The sequence below is a fragment of the Erythranthe guttata genome, chromosome 13 (genome assembly GCF_056151865.1).
Source record: "Erythranthe guttata isolate IM_541 chromosome 13, IM_541, whole genome shotgun sequence".
Lineage (NCBI taxonomy): Eukaryota > Viridiplantae > Streptophyta > Magnoliopsida > Lamiales > Phrymaceae > Erythranthe > Erythranthe guttata.
Genome location: NC_142545.1, coordinates 16,796,759 through 16,815,369, shown reverse-complemented (window position 1 = coordinate 16,815,369; position 18,611 = coordinate 16,796,759). Strand labels below are relative to the sequence as shown.

At 34.8% G+C, this 18,611-nt stretch overlaps 4 protein-coding genes and 1 non-coding gene across 6 annotated transcripts; 2 read left to right on the top strand and 3 right to left on the bottom strand.

The window, feature by feature from the left end:
• Positions 1–1,346: 1,346 nt before the first annotated feature.
• On the top strand, positions 1,347–1,420 carry TRNAT-AGU (transfer RNA threonine (anticodon AGU)). Its single transcript has one exon. It is a non-coding gene; the product is annotated as a tRNA-Thr (tRNA).
• A 53-nt stretch (positions 1,421–1,473) lies between these two features.
• LOC105969059 (thymidine kinase a) lies at positions 1,474–4,723 on the bottom strand. Its single transcript, XM_012993782.2, has 4 exons — positions 4,245–4,723; positions 2,229–2,373; positions 2,011–2,132; positions 1,474–1,907 (listed from the first exon to the last, which is right to left on the bottom strand). Exons 1-4 carry the CDS (start codon positions 4,586–4,588, stop codon positions 1,649–1,651), a joined length of 870 nt encoding a protein of 289 aa, XP_012849236.2. The 5' UTR covers positions 4,589–4,723; the 3' UTR covers positions 1,474–1,648.
• LOC148766057 (Tetratricopeptide repeat (TPR)-like superfamily protein) lies at positions 2,471–3,891 on the bottom strand. Its single transcript, XM_088812115.1, has one exon. It carries the CDS (start codon positions 3,738–3,740, stop codon positions 2,604–2,606), a length of 1,137 nt encoding a protein of 378 aa, XP_088668241.1. The 5' UTR covers positions 3,741–3,891; the 3' UTR covers positions 2,471–2,603.
• Positions 4,724–8,194: 3,471 nt separating the features above from the next.
• On the top strand, positions 8,195–11,745 carry LOC105968876 (heterogeneous nuclear ribonucleoprotein 1). Its single transcript, XM_012993561.2, has 5 exons — positions 8,195–8,463; positions 8,578–8,742; positions 9,001–9,225; positions 10,016–11,222; positions 11,317–11,745. Exons 3-5 carry the CDS (start codon positions 9,004–9,006, stop codon positions 11,328–11,330), a joined length of 1,443 nt encoding a protein of 480 aa, XP_012849015.2. The 5' UTR covers positions 8,195–8,463; positions 8,578–8,742; positions 9,001–9,003; the 3' UTR covers positions 11,331–11,745.
• Positions 11,746–12,502: 757 nt separating this feature from the next.
• LOC105969053 (ras-related protein RABA5a) lies at positions 12,503–15,386 on the bottom strand. Of its 2 annotated transcripts, none has more exons than XM_012993776.2 (3): positions 14,877–15,386; positions 13,339–13,876; positions 12,503–13,054 (listed from the first exon to the last, which is right to left on the bottom strand). In XM_012993776.2, exons 2-3 carry the CDS (start codon positions 13,676–13,678, stop codon positions 12,711–12,713), a joined length of 684 nt encoding a protein of 227 aa, XP_012849230.1. In that variant the 5' UTR covers positions 13,679–13,876; positions 14,877–15,386; the 3' UTR covers positions 12,503–12,710. The 2 variants fall into 2 exon arrangements, with proteins under 2 accessions (XP_012849230.1, XP_012849231.1); XM_012993777.2 differs by having other exon boundaries at positions 14,873–15,130.
• Positions 15,387–18,611: the final 3,225 nt, after the last annotated feature.

Below are 18,611 nucleotides of genomic sequence, written 5' to 3'. Positions count from 1 at the left end.
ATTTTTATTCAGTGTGTTTGGAGTAGGGGTCTAAACGAGCCGAGCTCGAGTCGAGCTCGCCTTATTTCGTGAGCTCGAACTCGAGAAGCCTATAAGTTTTAGCTCGAGTTCGATGTAAGTTTTAGCTCGAGTTCGATGTGTTTCTTAGGAGCCCGAGCTCGAGCTCGGCACAACTAAAAACCCATCCATCTAATTTATTTTTTCAATTAAAAAAATATTATTATTCTTTTCTTTTTATTTATTATTAATAATATCCATTATTATATATTATTTATATGTATTAAAAAATATAGAGAAAAGGTACAGCTCGCGAGCCTTGCGAGCTGTCGAACAACTGAAATGAAGCTCGAGCTCGACTCGTCGAAAAGCTCGGGCTTGTGAGCTCGAGTACAAGCTTTTTTCGAGCAAGCTTCGAAAGCTCGCGAGCCGGCTCGTCTCATTTACATCCCTAGTTTAGATCACTACTCCAAATACATGAAGGTTTATAATGAGGATATCTGGACATGAAAAACAGGATGAAAAAGTCAAACCGGAGAAAGAAAGGGTCCGTTTAGCTTAAGAGTTAATAAGTTATTACATAAGAACTTATAAGCTCTTAAATATCTTAAAAGGTATTTTTAACTTGTGAGAACCGGACCTGACGCGAAACCGGATAGGCATTTGGGTCACGGTTGAACCGGTTCAATCGAGTCCGACCCAGGTTTTTTAATTTTTAATTTTTTAATTATTTTATTAATTTTAAACTTCAAAAATCTATCTTTTATATATTTTAAACATCTTTCCCATTTTAATACCATATACCTCACTTCATTTTATTTTATTTTGTGAATATTATTTTATTATTCACGTTTATTTATCTCTCGTACCACTTTTTTTTTCTTTCTCCTTCACGTAGTCTCTCTTTCTCCTTTGTGAATCCAAAATTCCTTCTTCCTGCCATCATTTTCTCTTCTTTTACTCTCTATTTTCTCCCATTTCTTTCTCCACTTCCGGCCTCACCGCCGCCCAGATTCACCAATGTCACAGCCTTTACGGTCGAGATCCGTCCACCATATACTTGTTTTGACAAAAACCTGGGTCATCAACCGGTTCACCAGTTTCCGGGTTTTGGTCATTTGCCCCTGTTTTTTATTTTTCCGGTTTTGAAGCTCAAAATGGATCGCCTCTTCGCCGGGTCACGGTCGAACCAGTCTGACCGGCCGGTCCGATTCTTACAACATTGCTTTTAACTTCTTATCACAACACCTCTAATATAAGAAACAATAATTATGTGATTTTTTATACATAGTGAATTAAAGTGCGAGCTTTGTTTTCTTATAATGTCAATCGAATTACTATCCCAATCAGCTTTCATAGCTCAGTTGGTTAGAGCACCCGTTTAGTAAGCGGGAGGTCTTGAGTTCAACTCTCAATGAAAGCATATATCATTCTTTTTTAATGGATTTTAAGTTTTGCTTTCAACTGTTCACAGAATTGAACCAAAATCAAGAGCTAATCAAAGCCACAATAACACATAAGATATAGTATGATTTTATCAGTATACAAATATTGATTGTATAAAAGCTCACTACTACACAACACCAATACCAGTAAACTTTGATAGAATTTTGGAAGCAGATTTTAATCTAATTTAAAATCCAGACTGCGCTTATACAACCGAGCTAATCTGCTGCTTGTTCTGGGAATCGAGAACAGCCCTAGTAGCATCTTTAACCACTTGTCCACTGACGTAGTGTTTGCGGCACACGGGCATGTACACTTCCGCCCCAGCAATGAGTTCCGTTGTTGTCTCGTCTGTCTTCCTTAAAGTAAACAAAGCCCGTTTATTACAAACCTCGCATCGAGCTGTCAGCTTCGTAACAGAATCAGCAATCGGGATTACATCAAGCACCGAACCGAAGCTCCTTCTGCCCAATCAAGAAAGGGAGAGAATTTGATAATCAAAAATTTTAAAAAAGCATCTAACTTGTAACAAGTTAACAAGAAACTAAAATGAAGTGCAAAATTTACCTCAAGTAATCGCCATCCAAACCAGCTACTATTACCGTTTTGCCATCACGATCGGCTGCTTTGCTGCAGAAATCGTACAAGTCTTCGAAAAACTGAGCTTCATCAATACCAATCACCTCTAGCTGTTATTATGGCAACAAGAAAATATTAGCGTGTACGCTAAATTAATTGTTAAAACAATTCTAGAAGACTAAATTAATTGTAATTAAGAGAAATACCTTATCGTACACATCAGCACCCAACTTTTCCCGGAATGAAGAAAGATCTGCTAGTGGCAAGCAAGGCAACTTTTCTCCATCATGTGTCACAATGGATTCTAAACCGTATCTAGTATCTTTGTTCGATTTTATTATTACTACATTTCTGCAAAAAAAAAAAAAAAACAGTTTCCAATAAGAGTTGATACCACACTATCACAGTAATCGAAGCAAAGAAAAAGATTATAGCATCAAAATCAGCAGACAATCGTATATTCTATATACTCACGTTAGCAAGGGACTGATTTTCTAATTCAATGGACATCGATTGTAGGTACATCTAGTAAACCATGAATTCCAACCCTACCTTTACATATATTAAATATCAGTAGATATTTAATCACCACAGACAACTACGTTTTCCTCCAGTTCAATGCTCGAGTCTGGAATATCACAAGGATCTTTCAACGAAAAGGTCAGTTCTCTAATCATTTCATGTATTTGGTCGGTTTGTTCATGAGTATTATGCCCCATAAAGAAGAAATGGACCTCCGTTTGCAACTCTATCATGCTATAACCAGGCTCCTTTTTAATCCCAGACCCCCTCATCACACTCCTAATCTCCGCAACGTTTTTCCACATCCCAAAAGTCGCATAAGCGTTACACAAGACTATGTACTTCCCAGCATTTTCTGGTTCCAATTCGAAAAAATTCTTTGCAGCAATCTTCACAATATCCATATTACCATGAATTCTACACGCACCGAGCAGAGCACCCCATACCGCTGGGTGGTCTTTACAAGGCGACACCTGGACAAATTCGTAAGCCTCTTCTAGTCTGCCAGCGCGCCCTAAAAGGTCAACCATGATCGCGTAATGTTTGCCCCTCGGCCGAACACCATAGTCTCTCAACATGGACGAAAAATACTCCTGCCCTTTGTCCACCAATCCACCATGGCTGCATGCAGAGAGTACTGCAAGAAACGTGATTTGATTTGGTTTAAATCCTTCGCTTATCATCTGATGGAAAGCATCCAAAACCTCGTACACTCTGCCATGCAGACCATATCCAGATATCAAACACGTCCATGTTATGACGTTCCTCTGTAAAGACGTATCGAATACTCGAAACGCATCGTGGGGGCTACTACATTTGAAATACATATCCATAAGCGCGCTATTAACTACAACGTTTATACTAATTTGACTCTTAATCAATATCCCATGCGCTTGTTTGCCCTGTTCAAGAATGGCCAGTGAAGAACAAGCCCTAAATACTGACGCAAATGTATACTGGTCCGGCATCCAACCGAGTTGTCTCATTCTATGATAAAGACTCAACCCCATCTCTTCTAGCCCCTTTTGCACATACCCTGCAATCATTGCATTCCACGAAATTATATTTTTCGTTATTAGCGTGTCGAAAAAAACATGGGCGGTATCAAGATCTCCAGATTTGGCGTATAAAATCAAAAGCTTGATCTTCAGATATTCATCGGGAATGAATCCGACAACCACCATTTGCCAATGCATTCTTCTCCCCTTCTTATACTCCTTTCTGAAAATGCATTCTTGCAAGAGGAGCGAATAGATTTCGGAATGTACTTGCACCCCTGTGGTGCACAATATTCCAACAGCCTCTTTAACCCTCCCCGTGAAGCAAAGATCCTTTAATGTTCTATCCAAATGGCAGGAATTCTTTATTGGATTGCCCTGAAATCTGGGAATATCTCAATAGTGATAATTTAATTCAACCGTAAAACTTGATTTATTATCCAATCTTAACTTTTTGAACTATAGGATATCAATCCAAACTTATCGATTGCCCAACAGCAAGCAAATAAAAGGGGGGACTTTGGTGTGTCGACAGCTATAAAGCCATGAATGTGCTACAACTGTAGCTCTAACGAGCCGCGAAACAGCACAAACATTAGACTAAGCCATAGCACTTCATCATCAAATACAATGAAAACCAAATTAATTGACAAATTAATTGACAAACAATTGAAAACAAGCAAAAGGGATAATCTGCCCAACCTGCCATTGCGTCTCTCGGACTTCATCCTCTTGAGAAGTGTGGTGGTTTTTCCGGCGAACATGGGTCCCACAATCAGGTGAATCTCGCCGGAGGCACCACCATCGGTGCAAAAGCCTCGACTTTGACTGGAATTAGAGGGTTTTGAATAATTAGCGAGGGAGTTGGTAACAGATAATGTTGGGAGAAATGTAGGGTTCTTGAGGGGTTTAATTCTGTTAGCTGCGCCGCGAAGAAGAGTGGAGGATTTGGAGCGGAAGTAGAGTGAAAGAGGAGCTGCGGCGGTGGAATTGGAGAGAGATGGACTGAGAGTGAGTAGCGATTTCATTCTCGATACTTTTAACATTTACGAAGAAATTTAAAAATGTTGGGGTTTTAGGGTTTTGGATTGGAGGGAAAGCCTAGAAGCAGCAGCCAAAGGAGGAAGAAGACATTATTCAAAGGAAGACAATTAATTAAAGAGATGTATTATTCCCACTCTAAAAATATCTTATTTCACCGCTAAGTTAAATATATTTCTCATTTTACTCATTTTTTCTTTTATATATTTTACAAATTTATATATTGTCTATCATTAAACTAATTAAAATAGTTATAAAAAAGAATTCATCATTTTCAGTGGAAAGCTCATGGTCTCCACTTTAAGTAAATAATACTTCGTCAGAGAATTCTTTTTCTGAAGGTCAAAAAGAGTAGGAATTTACGTTTTTTGATAAATAAATTAAAAGTGCTTGTATGGAAGGTCATGAACTTCCTCCATAATTGGTAAGTTTCGCTTAATATAATTTCGTTTTCGAAAAAAGAATTACATAATCTGTAGGTAGGTCATCTCATATTGATGTTTAAATATCTTGTAAGAAATACTTCATTGCAAAAAATAAAATTAAAAAATTAAAAAACTAAAAAAAATAATAATAGAGATAACTTAGAATACATGAGGATTAAGTGAATATAAAGAAGGGTGGTGGATTATAAATTTAAAGGATATTTATGATATTTTATAATATTTGGTGATGAATTGAGATAATTTGGAGGTGGAAATAGCACCACTCTATTTAAATTATGGATTAAAATTACTTTTTTTTATAACAAATATCAAAAAAATGTTGGAGATATTAAAAAATTGACTATGAAAACTTTTACAAGCACCACCTTAATATTATTCATATATTTAATTATATTAGGGATTTTTTATTTTATTTTTTATCATGAACTTAAACATTTGACACATTTTGATTTTACTATTTATTAAATCATATCTTATTTTCTATATTTATAGATACTTATCAAAAGGGGAAAATATATAGTAAGTTAGTGACATAAATGGAACTTAAAAATTGTTGAAAAATAACAAAGTAAAAAACGTTACAAAGTAGAAGAAAGAAGAATGAACAATGTCTCATCTCTCCCCCAGTCTGTTGTTGTTATAGTAGAATAAGCAATGGTTAATGACAGCGAAGTTGCCTTCGAAATTCGAATTAATGCGTTCCATGTGAGGCGACGAACGATGAAAAAAGTCGCTCGAAAACGACATGAAAAGCAACAGAGGTACATCATAAGAGAATATGAGATAGATAGTATAGAGAGCTTGAGATGGACGGCCGAAATCGGATTGTTTGAAATAAATAGTCAAGATCAGTCAAACAACTTAAACCAAGTTTAAGTTAGCTAATGGGCTGATCCCTGGAATTGGGCTGTTTAATTATTGCATTTCTGGGCTCTATTCACAAAGAAGAAGAAAACATATTGAGCCACAAATATTTACGATGTTTAATATGTCCATATAAATTCACATATACATATTTCAATTATAAATTGTTCCTTCTAATTTTTGTTTTGAGTCTTTTATAAAAAACCATATTTTAATCTAATTTGTTATATGGAAGTCCAAACAAATAAGATTAAATTAAAATAAATAATTCGAACCTCCTCCACTAGAATTGCAAATGCGCAGAGTTGAAATTATCAAGATCCATGACATAATATGAGTTTAATTTATAGTACAAAGTCTTCATTTTGATTTTCTTTTAATAAATAAATATTTCATACAGAATTTATATCTAAATTATTATTATTTTTCAATTAAATAGTATATGAATATAGAGATTCCAAAAGACAGTAAAGAAAAGTAATTAATTCAATTTCCAGCGCATTAGTATCTTCCAACTGCCCCTGCCTCAAGTTTGGTATACATTAGTTGGATGTATTATCGAATAATTTGCACAAATTAACCATTAATTAGTACATGGTTTTGTTTGCTGACAAAGAACCAGCGATAATTGAAATTATTTCATTTTGCTAATTTCTCATTTGTAATAAGATTTCATTTTTTTTTTATAAAGGATAACAAATTTCAGAATTAATTACATATTGAATATAACAATTTCATTTCAATTTTAAATAAATTATTTGTGACACCTAAATAACAGATGTTTGCTAAGTCTACAAAAAGCGTTGACGCCCATGTGTATTTTGGCTTCAAAATTTATAACATGTAGAGCACTATTAATATAATTCCGAATATTTCTATTTTTTATATATATTAAAAAAAGGGTTTTTTTAAATTTATGGAATATAAATTGCTGAGAAAACTGAAAAGGGGTATTTAAATTTTTTTACTTAAAAATAAAAACACAATATATCATGATGATTAGGTTTTGGGTGTATGATGTAATGCATGTGCAGTCAGCATTATCATAATTGATGACTCTAATTAATATTTATATGCTAGGCCAATAAGCTCTTCGACATTGTTTTAATTATTTATTTTGTAACGTGTTAAATTAATGTAGATTTAGATGATGATGGGCAAACATGCAATTCCCTCTGCTTTTTATTTTAATAAAATTATATATATCGTTCTCTTTTTAATTCAAAAAATCAAAATCGAAATGGGATTAGGAAAAGGGTAATTAATTCTCGAATGTTTAATTTCACTGTAAGAAGTTATAACTATTTATATGCAGATAATTTATATACTTATGATTTAGAATAAGTAAAGTTTTAGTGATATATTATGAGATATATATTCTGCAGATTATTCCAAATTTTAAAATTATGTTTTTATGGAATTTATTTTGTGAAAAAAAGGTTTATTCATAGTGTAAGCATGTGAGGACAGAGTGCCGCCGACCATTTTATTTAGGGTTCGTGCCTTGCCTCCACATGAAGCAAACTTGTCCATATTTATTTTCCTATTAAGCTAATCAATGGGGAAAAAATAAATAAAAAATATTGTGTTTTATAAAAAAAAGAAAGAAAAAAAACAACTATATTGTGAAATGTGAAATAGAAATAGAAAGAAATAAAAAATAATAAGTATAAATCCACACCTTCCCTTTGTTGGTAAACAATCTTGAAAATGACTAATTCAAAAATGAGGGTCTAGTTCGTTTGTGGATTAAGAAAATTCGATATTATTTGAAAACTCGAATTTAAATATATTCATCAATAATTTCTCGATCGAGTTCGTCATGAATGATTCATTTAGAGCAGTTTACATTTATTGAACAATTTGCGAACTATTGTAATCGGTAACTGATTTATTCCTTGTCGATTAGAAAAATAATAATAAAAAAAATCTTGAAAATGACTTAAACCTTTAATGATGTAGTAGTTGCAAAAATTAGAAGGCACAAAATGAAAACACAAGTAAAACGACGGGTCACATGACAATTTACAAAATTAGCATCCACTTAATTTGTATTTTCATTTTTGGCAAAATTTCAAAAATCTTAAAACAGCCTAGTCACCAATTACATCTCCTACATTTCTTACACGAGAGAGAGAGGATAGCCAAACATCTCTCTCTCTCTCTCTCTCTCTCTAAATATATAATATAATATATATAAACTACATTTTTTACATATATATATACACAAAATACCTACGTTCACACACAACACACGTATATATCAACTCTATATTTACCCATTTTTGGATGTGAAAATCAATCTCCACGAGCCACACTATATATATACAATGTATGTATATATATTTTTCTCTCTCTTCCAAATTACATTTTTAACCAATAAATAAATATATATATATATAATCAATCTGTAGCAATTCTAACAAAGACTGAATTTTGGTAAACAAGAAAAAGAAAAGAGAAGAAAAGAGAAAGAAAAGAAGAGGGCCTTCAGCCCTCTGCCTCCCCTATCTATGCCTCCTTCCAGATCTTGATTTCAATCAATTAATCCAACGGTCCTTGATCATTTGGTATTAACACAATCGCATTTCTTCTGTTTGTATTGATCTTCTTCCTCCTCGTTTCAACTCAAATTTGAATCGTGGTCGTTGTTTTTTTTTTTTTTTTTTTTTCATTTTCTGTAGGAGGTGGTTTGGATTTTGGGTGCTGTTGATTTTCGATCTGTTGAAGATCAGATGCTCTGCTGTTGAACCAAATTTAAATAAATATATATATAAAAAAATAAATTGAAATTAAAAAAATAGCCAATTTCTCATCTGCAGGTTTCTGTGGTATTTTATTTCTCAAAGGTATGCGTTTCGTTGCTCAATCTACATTACCATGTTTTTGCGATGATTGGATTTCGTTGCTTTGATTGCTGATTCTGTATCGAGCAAGCTTGTTAATATATGGAAATTGAATCGTAATACGAACTCTTTTGTTCTAGTGATCTGGCAATTGGATCCCTATTTTGCTTATTGAGTTTATCGAGTTGCGGCGTGATTGCACGCGCGCTCTATTGGTTGGATTTAGATTGGATTTGACTGTTTGATTGTTTTTTTCTGCAGAGAATGGAGATGGAGCCTGGGAAGCTGTTCATCGGAGGGATTTCGTGGGACACGAGCGAAGAGAGGCTCAGAGAGTATTTCGAAACGTTTGGTGAAGTAGTTGAAGCTGTGATAATGAAAGATCGAACAACTGGCCGTGCTCGTGGCTTCGGCTTTGTTGTATTTGCCAATGCTTCGGTTGCTGATCGAGTTGTCAGGGAAAGGCACACGATTGATGGCAGAACTGTAAGTCTTTGCATCGCTATTGTTTGCACAATGTTTAGATTACGTGCGCAATGTGTGTTTTGTGAAGTTTCTTAATTGCGTGAAAGTTCTAGATGTCGTCGTGGTTTCATTTATTTTGTTTCGATCAGTTTTCTGTGTATGTCGTTTGGCTAGTAAATAAGGCGGAAAAAAGGCTTGCACAATGGCGATTCAATTGTTTTATGCGCTTTCACTTGCCAAAAGAGAGTAGATTATATCGGCTTATTCGGTTCATACAATCTTACGTTTTAAATTGTAACACTTGTAATGGCATTGGATGATGTCTGAATTCAATGCCGTTGCCTCTTGTTAGAAAAACGATTGAGCATTGTTTGAGCAAATGAATAAACAAGTTTTACGATTAAAAAGACATGATCCATAATAGGTAGTTTCAGATAGGCTGTGCTACCGGGTTTTAGTATGTCTAAACAACAATCATTTTTTTCGATGAACAATTGAGTAAAATAGTACAGGACTAAGCGATCGTAGGATATCTGATGATATCATGTTCGTTTAAGTGCTTACATTGGTAAGCAAAACTAATATGTTTTCTCAAGCATTTTCTTCGTTCTGTATTTGGTCCACTCAGTTCGTTTGTCACACACGAGACATTCTTTTTCTCTGCTTTGGATCTTACGTGATGATTTTACAGCACACTCTGAAATTTGTATGATTGATTACTGAAATGTTTGTCAATGAGAACTTACTTCTACTTAAACCAATGTTTCTTCTATATCTTCGTACAACGTAATTTCAATTCACCATTCAACAGGTGGAGGCAAAGAAAGCCGTACCAAGAGACGACCATCAAAACATAAGCAGAAACAGCGGCAGCAGCATCCAGGGCTCTCCGGGCCCGGCCCGCACAAGAAAGATCTTCGTCGGAGGCTTAGCATCCACCGTCAAAGAAACCGAATTCAAGAATTACTTCGACCAATTCGGAACAATAACAGACGTAGTTGTCATGTACGACCACAACACTCAAAGGCCCAGAGGCTTCGGTTTCATCACCTACGAAACCGAAGAGTCTGTCGACAAAGTCCTCTTCAAAACCTTCCACGAACTCAACGGGAAAATGGTCGAAGTCAAACGGGCCGTACCAAAGGAGCTTTCACCAGGCCCCACACGAAGCCCGTCTGTCGGCTCGGGATATAATAACTACGGTGGTCTGAACAGAGTTAGCAGCTTCCTTAACGCTGCTGCATACAGTCAAGGGTACAATTCGAGCTCGCCAGGTGGCTATGGCATGAGAATGGAAGGTCGATTCAGCCCTGTGACAGCACTCGGTCGAAACGGATATCCACCTTACAGTCCCTCCAATTATAATAATAGCATGGGTCTGAATTTGGACTCAGGTTTCGGTTTAAACAACTATGGCCAGAGTGGTGGAGATTCTGGTTTGGGGTATGGGCGCGGAGTGAACTCTTATTACAGCGGAAATGCAAACCGTTTTGTGGGGCCCACGCTGAATGCCAACAATCGGAACTTGTGGGCTAATGGGAATCTCGATAATTACGGATCAAACTCGATGGTTTCGAATGCTTTTGTGGGGTCCGGAAATGGGAACAATGGGGGGCTGATTGGTAATTTCGGAGGCATAGGTGAAATTTGGGGTTCGTCTTCTGTTACAGGCGGCGGTGGAAATAGTTCGTTGGGCGGTGGAAATAGTGGATATGGTATTGGGGAAAGCCATTTTGTTGGGAGGGCCGACTATGGTAGGAACAACGAGGGGCCAATATCGTCATTTTCTGTTGGGAACAATATTCGTGATGTGGGTTTGGGAAACTTATACGGGAACGAATCTTTTTACGAGGGCCATGCATGGCGTTCGTCTTCCCCTGATATTGATGGTGGTGCCGCCGCCGCCGCTGCTTCTTTTAACTACGGGCGTGGTGGTGCAGCTGCAGATGCCGTCACACCTAATAATAATTCTGTTGGCTATGTTGGTGGTTATAGTGTTAATGCTAGGTCTAATAGAGGTACGACTTCTTTCCGATACACTTAAAAATACATATACACCGGTATTTATCTATCTACACTGCTGACTCAATCGATTGTTGAATTTTCGAGCAGGAATTGCAGCCTAGGAGAATATTATTACCTTATGGACGGATACTCGTTTAAAGATTATTATAGTAGGCGATATATACAAGTGAAAAAAATTCCCAACATGGTGGAAATATTTCGAGCCCGGAAGAATGTTTATTGGAGATAATACCGTTTCTAGAGAAGATCGTTTACCGACCGCGAGAGGAGTTTGCCAAAATAACAAAAAAAGAAAGAAAGATTTTGTGTAAGGTTTGAAACTTGAGGTTTTCAATATAGGCTTTTGATTTTTCATGTAATTTGTTTGAGATGTAATAGGCCTCTATTCTTTTTGTCTAGACTTCCTATTATTTTTCTGCTGTTCAAAAAAAAAAAAAATATCTCCACTCTTTTGTCAGACTGAACACTACCATTTTTATTCACTTGGCTAAGCCGTGACACTTTTAATTTACTCAATTAAGTCCCTTTTGTTTATGTTTTTTTGTGTTTCCCCCCCTTTGCTGTTGTAACATTTAAGTTTGGTGAACAATACATTTTTATTATGTTTTTCTTTTTGTGTTGAATTGTACTGTGTTTACTTGGTGAGAAAAGTTAAGAACAGTATTTTTTTGTGCCTCCCAAGGTAAATTTTTTGTCTTTAAAAAAGTTGTATAAAGAAATACCTCGTCTCCAGGGGTAGAATCGATATTTTTTTGGGGATAATTCATCAGACTCTAAATGATTCGGTGAAAAGTCGCACCATAAAGGGATCGATGTAAGACGAGACAAACATTGGGGGAATTTTGGTAATTGCGGATAGATAGGGGTGTTTTTCATAATTTAACCTAAGTTCAAGGGTTTTTTGGTAATTTACCATTACTATTATCCATGTCAAAAATCTACAATTTCTCATCTTTTTCGCCTTTAAATTTATTAATTGAGCTGCAATATAAAATAAAAACTACAATAAAATCTTTTAATTTAGAAGAAATATGAAGTAATTACTCATAGTATAATAGAGCAGGGGTGGGGTCCACCGTCCATATTTCTGGTTGCTTTCAAATCATAATCACAAAGGATCAAATGATTTGGTAGTTGCTCTCTTGTGGTGCGGATTAATTCAATTGGATCCGGTTCAGATAAGGTCTACATCCGGTTCAGATTCAGCCCTCCCGTTTATATATTAAACATTAATTAATAAAAAATAAAAAAAATTGGAAAAGGTAAAAATAAATTAAACTTGAAAACAATACACTAGACATCACAAATTCTTTTCTTTACAGAATTTCCACTTTAACAAGTGAACAAATCTCAGGCTAAACCTTTTACATCAACAGCAAAACATAGGATTACAACTACACATATAATTTAAAGAAAAAAAAAAAAAAAAAACCGGGCGGGGGGTTTCCAACAAATTTATTCATTACCGAAACCCGACACGATCACGAAGAACAACACCAACCTTTTTTACTCCGCCCTAATTCCGCCGCTTCTCCTCCCCCCTCCGTCTGTAAAACCACCGTCTTCCCATTTGCCATCCACCCTGGATCTTTCACTTTCAGTTCTTGAGATTGAATAACTTTCTTACTCAAAATATTAAATATCTCTCGCACCACTGTCTGGAACGCAACACCAACGTTCGAAGAATCGAGAGCCGATGTTTCAATAAAGAACAAACCCTGTGCCTCGGCCAACGCTTTCCCCTCCGAAACTCTCACCTCTCGTGCATCTCTCAAATCGGTTTTATTCCCCACCAATATTGTCACCACATTCATATCCGAATGCGCTGTTCGAAAATTTAAATATTATAATAATACTATTAAATGTATATATATAAATAAACTATAGTTTATTGCAATTAGTACCCTTGTGTTATATCGAATTGCTGAAAAACCATCCCTTGTTATTTTATTGGCAAAAAGCCCCCCAAGAATTAATTTTTTTAGCATTTAGTACCCCTGTTTAGGGGGTTGTGTGCTAAAAAAAATTGAATCATAGGCGGTATTTTGCCAATAAAATAACATAGGGTACTAATTTAAGCACCAAAAAATGTAATAATAATTTGCTTACTGTGAAGTTCGTTGAGCCATCTGCCGATGCTTTCGAATGTCTGACGTCTGCTGATGTCATAAACGAGAAGGGCTCCAACAGCACCTCTGTAATAAGCAGATGTAACTGCCCTAAACCGTTCTTGTCCAGCTGTATCCCAAATCTGTGCCTTGATTTCCTTGCCGTTAATCTCGATTTTCTGAGTCTGAAATTCTACACCAATTGTCGATTTTGAGTTGGGGTAAAATTCGTCCCGAGCGAATCTGGCGAGCAGATTCGATTTCCCAACGGCTGAGTCACCGATCAGGACAATCTTGAAAAGGTAATCCTCTGTTTGTTCGTCTTCTGTACGAAAGGCCATCTTTTTCTCTAACCCCTTGTAAGCCGAAGCTACAAAACCATATCTAGATGACGTATATGTATGTATACACTAACCACCCTTGTACATACAGAAAACTAGATATTTTTGGTATGCAAGGCTGGCATCGAGAGGTAATTCCTCATACTAATGCTGCCTTCGCACTTGCCCCTCGTCTCTCCTCGTCCCACAAACTCAAACCTGTGAAGAAACGTGTTACAATGTGTGATGATTTAACACTCGTAATTAACCTCTACATACATAATCATTTAATATAGATTGATACTTCTTCTCTTAGACTCTACCATCAACAAAATTCTCAATTTAATCAAATTTCTTGCGATACAATAAAACACCTCGTAATTCAGGCTTATCAATTAGTGGTGTTATCGGCTTCAGATCTAATCTCGTATTGAAGTCAAATGCATAGAGGAAGCTCCACAATATAATTTTTTTAGCCAAGCAGAAAGATTAATCGGCGATAGGAATTGTCTGATCCAAAATTGAATCGAATCTTTTTTTTATCTGAATGCTGTAGATCCAAGCACAGTATCTGTATCCGAACGAAGTTAATTGGAACAATGTTTTTATGTACGATTAGAGGGCCATCGGGTTTAATAAACCGGGTGGTACAAATGACATGAATAATCCACCGGCAAACAATCATAATTCGACAACATTGCAACTAATAACACAGTAGTGTGACACTGTTAGAGTTTAGACATGTTCCAACCAACTCCCGGAAAACAATAATTAGAAGATAAAAACAGTTTCCTGACAGTGGATTAAATCATTTCTAGTACATCAAACAAGCTTTCAAGTACATGTACAAATTGTCTCCATCCCAAAACTCTACATTCAGCTGATGCGAAAAATTCCGGTACGGAACTACATTATCACACCTATTGACCGAAACAACGCGCCGAAAACCGGAATCCAAGAAGTAACATCACATTAACAAAATACAGCCAAATTTCGGTACTGATTTCCACATTACCCAGAAAAAGAAAGCAATCATCAAGAAAGATTACATTTTTAAGAAACTCAGCAACTCAAATACAGAGGAAAGAAAGTATTTTGGTAAATACCCTTCAACAAAAAGGAGAAATTAAAGTCAACCGTTTCAAAAATAAAATAAATTAAACCTAAAACAGGGAAAAATTGGAGGGCAAGAAAAAAGAAGTGCTGAAAACATACTCACTTGTTGTAATAAGGAATGCATCTTTTTTCCCACCTTGAGTTTTCGTCCCTCCAACCTCTCTAATGGGGTCCGTTCTGAAATGCAGATCAAAGAATATACAATAAAGGGGAATTTAAAAGTAAATCCGAGGAGACAAGAGGGAATCAAAACAATCTTCAATGATTCTGGGTTTAGGAGAGACTAGGGTTAGGTTTCAAGATTTGACGAGGAGAGAGAGAGAGAGAGAGAGAGAGAGAGAGAGACGAAAGGGAACCAGAATTGGGGATTTTGGCACAGTAGAAATAAATGGCGGAATCAAGAAACGCCGGGCCTAATTTTTGCTTAACCGGCCGTTTCGGGCTTTTTTCCAGGTTGGCAGCCCAAACGTAATTAAGAGTTAATTTTACTTAATTTTACAGCAGCCCGGAAAAAAATTATTTGATTAATTGTCCCACTAATAAAAACACGAAGTTGTAACATAATTTTTTTCTAAAGAAAAACGATTTAATTAATTATTATGATATATGAAATGGTTGATTTGAAGGTTGGGATTTTATTTGACAGCATAGGTGGCTATCCACCTTCACTGGTAGGTGGTCCACGTGGATATTAATGGGGTCTCTTCTGCAACTAACAAGTACCTAACATGATTTAGATTCATATCCAAGATTGAGTCTTTCTCTTTTCTTTTTTTTTTATATATATATAATTTTAATCTAATAATGCTGAGCACTAATTTTCAGTTGTAAATTGTAATTCCACTCTCATAATATTTGAATATTCATTTTTTTTAATTTTGCTAGTGATTTAAAAAATAATAATAATAATTGAATAAATGTGGAAAATAAATAATTAGAAAGAAGTGATTGAAAACATGAAAAAAGGAAGAAGTTGGAAGTTTATTGAGCAAAAGAAAAGATGCCCAAACATGTGGAGCCCAATAGACTACTAGGTATAGGTAGCCCATAGGTGTGACAGTTAAAAAGGGTCCAATGCCAAATAGTCGAAAAATCATTAAGCAATTGTGGTACAATTGTCTCTAGACTTTTATTACAACCCCAGCCCAATAAGGAAATCGTGGTCCAATTTTCTGTATTTTTTGCTTCTTTGCTAACCAATGCATGTTTGCTTGCTACCTGCAAATTGAGGTGGGAATTAAACGAACTCAGATCGAAGTTAGCACTTTCGTCGAATTTTCGTTCTTTTTTTTTTTGGGGAAACTAGTTCCAATTCCAATTTCACGCAAAGAAAAGTAGGAAATTGGAATAAAGAAACTTGATCCAAATTCGGGAGAATTTTTTGAACATCGAATTAATTAGTCGCCTGTATTGAAACATAAAATAATATTGGTTTTATAAGTTCAGTTTATTTTATTTATTTACATAATCGAGTTTATTAGTGTTAGTTAGTTATCGATTGATTTCAGCTTAGTGGTTAATTATCTTGGCACATGCTTAATTAATCATCTAACTCACTAATTTATTATCTCTTCTAGTGTGTTCATGTTCGTGCAGGACAAGATGTTCTAGGATTCTACAAATATGAGAGGTTCATCACTGACAATTTTCTGAAGAGAGTTGAGAGCAAAGAGTTTTGGATGTTGCTCCATCTTCGACAACACACTGTTTTCGTTTGTATTCTCCTCACTACCTTTTGCATTAAAGGTCGTTGAATACTAGTATGTACTTCTAGAGTGTTCTGTAAGGTATAGATCATAATCGATTCTACGAATTCTCGTATGAAGAAATTGACTGTTGATTTCTTCAGAAAATGGGAGATCTTTACTTTTCATTGTGTATACTTCAAATATTGTTTTAATAACATTTTCACCTATTAAGGTACATCCATAAATTGTGAATAATGACTTAAATATCGGATTGTTTAGGCAATGTTTGGTTTTGTTTTTATTTTGTTTTCATTGTTTCTCCAAAACAAAATTATATTTATTATACTTCTCAAATAATTTTCACAAAACAATCTCAAAAGTTTCTCTCTTCTTTAGACATGATGTGACTGCTACAGTAAAATGATTTGACTGCTACGGTAAAAAATGTCTTCACCAAAAAACAAATAAATATCACTTCATCTTTCAATTTTTTTCTTCTAAAATACTTTTTTCTAACACTTTTAAACATGATGTGACTGCTACAGTGTATTTTGTCTCTTTCCAAAATATAAACAAACATTACTTTCATTCTCAAATTCTTCCCCCAAAACATATTTCCTCAAAATGAAATCAAAATAAGTTCCAAAACACTTCCAAACATTGCCTAAAAGTTCCGCTGCAAAACATTTCTTTACACCCGTATTTATCAGATCATTTGTGTAAATTGTGGTCCGCAAGTATTTATATTACTCTATACAAATCTGGTGACATTAAATTCTTTCAGCCAAAATTCCACCTGAAGGTAGACACAGGATTTATAGATGGATAGAAAATGACAATGTAAGAAATGTAGTGGAAAGAAATTAATAATTATATTGATTTTCAGAAGGAGGGTACTTGTTACAAATAGTTAAATTGTGGTCCGTAAGTAGTTTTGAAATGTTTGGGGGTAGAGTGGTCCAAACCTATTTTAGGGGTGTGGTGAAATCTTAAATGCCTAAGCTTCCTCATGTTTCAACCAACTTTGTACTTGGTATTTTTGTAGCTTGGCAACAATTTGATACCCAAATTATTATTATTATTATTATTATTTATATTATTATAATAATAATAATAATAATAATAATAATAATTATTATTATTATTATTATTATTATTATTATTATTTTATTACTATTAATATTATTATTATTATTAAAGTTTTCATGCATGTTGTGAAAGGCTTGCAGCCAAATTATTTTTAAAAGTGACCCCTTATTACAACTTTAATGATTGTGATTTGCGAGTCATTCTTTGTTTTTTGATTGGCAAGATCAATTGATGCAACTTGTGCTAGAAATATCTTGGGTGAAATAGTTACAAAAAAAAAATAAAAAATTCACTTCCGTAATAAAACGTGTTGAGCTCGCCAGATTCTTCAAACTCGACTCATCTACGATTTATATATAAAAATAAATAATATTTGTGCGTCTATTTGATTTTTCATCCTCTTTAGTTAAATTATTAAAGGGTTAGTTACGGCTACCTCCCCGAGATAAGATCAAATTACGAAAAATCCCCTCTTGTTTGGGTAATTAAAATTATCCCCGTCAACTATGTATTGTCTTATAAAAACCTCCTCCTTCAATAGGTAAATTTGACACCGTAAAGGTGGATGTGTAAGATAATACATAGTTGAAGGGAATAATTGTAATTACACAAACAATATGAGTTTTTACGTAATTTGATCTAATTTCATGGGTTTGACGGTAATTTGGCATTATTAAAAGACAATATTGGCAAGTCAATATCACTTTTGGAGGAAGGCAAACTCTAGATTCCCTAGTTGTAGTGAGCCAATTGGTCCATCCGTATATACGGCCCATAAACTTTAGAATCAAATTGGCCCATTTGCTTTTCGCTTCGTGGGCCCAATAGACCAATTTAATTTCACATTAAAATATATTTTTTTTTGTTGTTTTGGAATTAAATAAATTTTAATTTATAATTTATTACAAAGGATTTAGTTTCTAGTCAATGATTTTTTTTTTTTTTATTTATGGCCATAAATTTAGCTTTTTTGAAGGCCTTAATTCCATGGGATCTTGGATACTTTCTTCATATCTTGTTACAAGATAAGATACTGATTTATCATAATTGGCCAAATAACT

Coding starts and splice junctions, on each gene's coding strand:
- LOC148766057 (XM_088812115.1), bottom strand. CDS start 3,740: ATGCATTGGCAAATGGTGGTTGTCGGATTCATTCCCGATGAATATCTG.
- LOC105969059 (XM_012993782.2), bottom strand. CDS start 4,588: ATGTTAAAAGTATCGAGAATGAAATCGCTACTCACTCTCAGTCCATCT. Junction 2,374..4,244: donor TCCGAGAGACGCAATGGCAG/GTTGGGCAGATT, acceptor TTTTTTTTGCAG/AAATGTAGTAATAATAAAAT. Junction 1,908..2,010: donor TTGGATGGCGATTACTTGAG/GTAAATTTTGCA, acceptor TTGATTGGGCAG/AAGGAGCTTCGGTTCGGTGC.
- LOC105968876 (XM_012993561.2), top strand. CDS start 9,004: ATGGAGATGGAGCCTGGGAAGCTGTTCATCGGAGGGATTTCGTGGGAC. Junction 9,226..10,015: donor ACACGATTGATGGCAGAACT/GTAAGTCTTTGC, acceptor ACCATTCAACAG/GTGGAGGCAAAGAAAGCCGT.
- LOC105969053 (XM_012993776.2), bottom strand. CDS start 13,678: ATGGCCTTTCGTACAGAAGACGAACAAACAGAGGATTACCTTTTCAAG. Junction 13,055..13,338: donor ATGGCTCAACGAACTTCACA/GTAAGCAAATTA, acceptor ATTTTCGAACAG/CGCATTCGGATATGAATGTG.